Raw genomic sequence first — 5,082 nt, forward strand, 5'->3', positions numbered from 1 at the left:
TTTAATAATGACAGCTTATTAATAAATATACTAGTGGTAGATTTACACTCTACTACAGTATTTACAACTAGGCAAATTACTGGATGAAGAACTGAGCTCCATCTGACTGAAACATATTTATTTCAATGCCAGGTAACTTAAAGAACTGCAGTATTAGATCATCTGATGCAATTAGTCCCCTTTGACCAGAAGATATCAGAGAGCAATGTTATTTTTCCCCTAGGAGCATTTAGCAGGTTTTCAAACACCCATCTCCATTTACTGAGGAAAAGATAATGCAAATACCATGCAATAAGGTTATAAAGAACAGCATTCTAAAACTGCATATAGAGCACCCCTACACTACTTGCAATCATGAGCTGACCCTCTCGGAATTAAGCCTCCGTTTCCATCATGCCCTTTACAGCCCTCAGTCTGAGATGAGATGAAATGGAGTTTCCGTCCCCTCTCCACAAGCAGGAAAGAAATGCCAACCCACTCCAATGGTGACAGAGGGGACAGCTCTTGATGAAGGGGGCTTTTACCAGTGAGCCACTGTGCTAAGTGCTAAGATCAGCTAAGTGCTGATCTCCTCAGAGGTGCCTGTACTTTTGATCAATCTAGGTATCAAGGTTCAGGAACTGCAAAGCTCTTTCAGCACTTTTAAGACACTACATAAACATTTAAATACATAAAGAAATACAAGCCTTTATACATCTCAGTATATCATATCACTATACTTGCATTTATACTTGCATAGTGTAAACAGCACTAAAGATCAGCAAGTAGCAGCTCCAAAATTTCAGTCACAGCATTATGTTTATTTACACAATATCTCTCACAAAATTCATCACAAGCATGACAGAAACAAGAAGCTTCACAACAAATCCAGGTGAAATTTTTCTGTACATTATACTTTCCAATAACTAGAAATTTTATTAGCAACAGACACATTTATACATTAAAAATCTATACAACGTCCTTTTCTCTCCCAGTCTCCGAAACGCGTAGGTTCAGGGCCTCTAGGTCCACCCCTCTCTTTTGTAGCAGGATTGATTCCATCAGGGAATTCTAAAATGACAGGGAAGTTCATTAAAATGCCTATAATATTGACAAATGTAAACATGTCACCATCTACAATGTTTGCCTCTTAGTTTCATTTTCTAACACAGTATCAATTCTCTTCTGTTTTTCAAGGCAACCTTGAGTTAAACATTTCCCAGAGTCATATAAAAGTAATTTCAGGGAGCTTTATGACTACAGTCAGCAATATATATGATCATATTCAGTTATGCAAATAAAAAGGCAACTCAATGTCCAAAGGCACTAAACCACCACAGTTTCTCATGAGCTCACAGCAAGAACTTGCATAATTCAGGTATGCTGTACCTGTGTTTGTTTAGGTCTCTAATTTTAAGCACTCAGGTTTTAATTTTAGCTTGAATTTTATTCTAGATTCTATTATTCATGTACTTAAAACACCATGTTTTCACGGATGCTGGTATTTTTTTCAAGAAATAGCATGTTGATATTTATCCACACCAGACTAGATACCACAGTCACAGAAGGTACTATAAAATCCTAAATAAAATAGCTAAATTTAGACTTCCAACCTTCTAAAACTTAACCTAAGTTCACTAAGTCACTGTGATGCCCCTTCTGGAGAAGGAGACTCTTTGTAAGTGGGGTATGAATGGGACTTGAAGATCTCTCTGGTAAGCAACTTGCTAAGCTTACCCATTAGCAGTGCTTCTTCTATCCCCAGCACGCTGCTAGCTTATGCCACGTACTCCAAACACCACAGAGCTTTCTGCACCTCACAGTCAATATCCTTACTCAGGGCCATCTCTTATGAGCAGGAACGCAGGCCACCCGTGCTGCACAATGGCCATCCCACTAGGCACCACCAAGCCATGAAGTACTTTTCGGCACAGTACCATCCCAGGCTGTTTTCTCATCCTGCGCTAGAGTGCAGGGCTCCTTGAAGCTCACTGAACCCCACACATCCTGTTGCCATGCCGATTCTCCAGAGCCTCCCATACAGATGCGTAAGTTGGGGCTTCCTCAGTTGCATCCCTAACTCAGCCCTGGTGGGCAACACAAGTAATGAGGGGCAGGGTTGAAAATGAGAAAAGACAGCAACAAAAACCCTGGAGAGCAGAGAAAAAGGAGGACAGCAATGGATGGAGACATGTGGCTACAGACTACACAGAATGACGTACTGGGATGCCTGCTTAAAAATTCATGCCAACCAGGATAGGAAATGTCAGTATGTGAGCACCTCTGGTAGTACAAGGAGTGCAAATGCATCTAATATTATTTTGTAGATGTCCTCATCCCAATATCCAAGCACTACTGATGTGCTGACAGTGGATGCAGAAGCTCAAAAGATTTCTCTGTGACAACTACACAGCAGTGAGAATTACAATAGCCACCGTAAACTCTTAGGTTTTTTCCTAATAACTGTCGAGGACAGTCAGCATTCTAACGAGCTGTTGCTGGTGTTATATGTAAAAAATATACAGGCATGACTAAATTTAAAGGCCAAAGAAACCTTGAGTCTTGGTCTAAATCTAGAACACCTAAGCAAAAAGAAAAAGATAATAATTATGCATTTGTTTTAAATGAAGCAGTGATGGCGTTTATTTTCTTGGGAATAAAAGGACAACAATTATCTGCTTATACAGTAACTCCAACTCTGAGTCAGTTCTCAAGTGAGTCACGATCTGAAACTGCTTGCAGCCACTTCAGAGATACTATAATTTTTCAGTCATTTTGTCATCTGGATATTCACAGTAATCTACTGGTATATTAAAAAAGCTTGTCCTAGAGACCTCGAAATAGAGGAACACAGGTTATCACTACTGCTAAACAGTAACAGAGCAGCACACTACAGTGAGTAAGATCAAGCATGACTAGCACTTTCAGTTAAGGAAAGGCGGCTAATTAAATGGAAGGAAAAAGAGATACTGTCTTTCTCCTGTCTGATAAAAAGTATCCAGCGACTACAGCAGTGGGGTATCTGGTGCCTCAATCTTGCCAAGTTCTCTAAACGTGGCACCACTGCGGTCACTGCAACACAGCAATAATACCAGTTCATTAGGTCTCTCCTGACCCCACTGAGAGGCTCAGTAAACTCCATACCTGTTGCAGGCGGTGTTTTGAAAAGCAACAAGACCAAGAGAAAGACTCATCACAAAATACAGCATGAACCAGAAGCCTTTCATGGACTACGAAACCGAACAGGCCGTTTGGATAATAAAAAGTAGCTGACGCCCTTGTGAGTTTCCTACCACCACTTATAGCTGTACTATAACGGACCACTACCAGCTACGCTTCTCAGAATCATGGAGTGGTTTATGCTGGGAGACACCTTTGACAGACATCTGTCCCCAAACCTGCTCAAAGCAAGGCTGATTTCAGTCAGGACATCCAGGCAAATTTAAGTACTTCCAAGAAGAGAGAGATAAATTTTCTGGGGGACTTCTTACAATGTTTGACCACTTTGTTTTGGAGATTTTTTTTTTTTCCTCATACATCATTTGCTGCAACTTATGCCCACTGCCCTGCCTCTGTTTTTTTTCTGAACAATTAAGCTTAGACAGTGATTCTGAAGAGTGCTGAATGCCTACCCCTCTTCTTAAACTGATATCAGCACAGCATCCCAGGATCTTGCCTTTAAAACATGGCTTTCAATTCTGTAAAACATGACTTACTTTCCAGGGGTTCCCGCTCTATACTGGACTCTTCTGGTTCATCAAATCGACCTACTGGTAACTTCGGTTTCTTAAGTGACTGCTTAGCAGGTTCAGATCTTCCTCCTGTCCTAGAGCTGGTGCTCCTCAGAGAGCTGCAAAGCAGTGACGTCTCTATCAAACAAACGGACACGTATAGCATAAATACTGAGTAGACCTAAGACCGTTCAGAGCACCTCTGAAAAACCCTCACTTCAGAAACCAGGGAGCAGAGGGCAGGAAAACAAACTCCAAATATTAGTTTAACATTCAACTCACAAACACCTAGGAAATCAGCACAGATAATTATTTTTGGCCCTAGAAACATGTGCAGGCAAAACCGTGTTAGTTGTATAACTCAGTTCACATAAACAGTGTATTTTAAACTGGTTGAACTTAATTTTCACTGTTATCTTCTTGTATTTTAGACTCTAAATAGTAATTACGCTAGCACAGACCAGTACATTCTGTTTTCCTGGAGACCTCCCCCAAGAAGGCTGCTGATTTCCAGGTCTTGGCTCATTTCCAGCAGCTTTTGAGTCAGAAAAACCTTCTGCTTTTCCAAAGGAAAGTTTTAAAAAATAAAATGTTCCCTTAGTAACAGGTTTTCCAGAATGTTGGTAGACAATAGTTGGACTTTCCTTTGATTCTAAAACAATTTATCTGTCAGCCAAAAGCAAGACAAACGTTGGGCACATTTAAGTTCAATTATATAACTGCATACAAATCCTTTAATTAAAAGCATTAACTTCTTTCAAGTCCTACCACAAATGTAGAAGAAAGTCTATTGATATCCACACCTAAAGGTCTTTCAAGTAGTATAAAAATGGAAGTGCACAGATATCGTAAGTCATAAATAATTCAAGAGTCATAAACAAGTAAAAAATTACTTATGAAAATCTTTCAAAATGACCGATATTTCTGCATTTAGTTACAAAGACAAATGTCCACAGTGAGCATGAACTACCCTCTAAAAACATTTTAGCTATGGACATGTGGCTAAAGCAGCTCTGACTTCCCTTCAGAAGGAAGATTCAAACCTGTACCAGACTGGGTGCAAAACACTTGAAAGAACTCTTATTCTATCTTGATAAAGAGATCGCATCAGGAAACATATCCAAGCAGCATGGATTTGCCTCGCCCACATATACAGCAACCAACAACCCACCTGTATTCCCAGAATCAGCATGTTATTCATCCTGAAATACCACAGCCTTAAGATTAAACCCTCCAGTCACATGAACTGTATTATGCCTGCCAACTGTTGCCAATGCCCCCGAGGAATTTCTTTTTCTTTAAGCATGACATAATGGACTATCAACCATGAAGAATAAGAATCTCATGCTCAGCTCGCTCCCTGAAATGCCTG

At 40.1% G+C, this 5,082-nt stretch overlaps 1 protein-coding gene across 1 annotated transcript; it reads right to left on the reverse strand.

Moving 5' to 3' along the window:
* Nucleotides 1–940: 940 nt before the first annotated feature.
* Nucleotides 941–4,041, reverse strand: LOC104459972 (chromosome unknown open reading frame, human C6orf57). Its single transcript, XM_010086193.1, has 3 exons — nucleotides 3,964–4,041; nucleotides 3,696–3,846; nucleotides 941–1,050 (listed from the first exon to the last, which is right to left on the reverse strand). Exons 1-3 carry the CDS (start codon nucleotides 4,039–4,041, stop codon nucleotides 941–943), a joined length of 339 nt encoding a protein of 112 aa, XP_010084495.1.
* Between the last annotated feature and the right edge of the window lie 1,041 nt (nucleotides 4,042–5,082).

Source organism: Pterocles gutturalis, unplaced genomic scaffold (genome assembly GCF_000699245.1).
Source record: "Pterocles gutturalis isolate BGI_N339 unplaced genomic scaffold, ASM69924v1 Scaffold52236, whole genome shotgun sequence".
Taxonomy (NCBI): Eukaryota; Metazoa; Chordata; class Aves; order Pterocliformes; family Pteroclidae; genus Pterocles; species Pterocles gutturalis.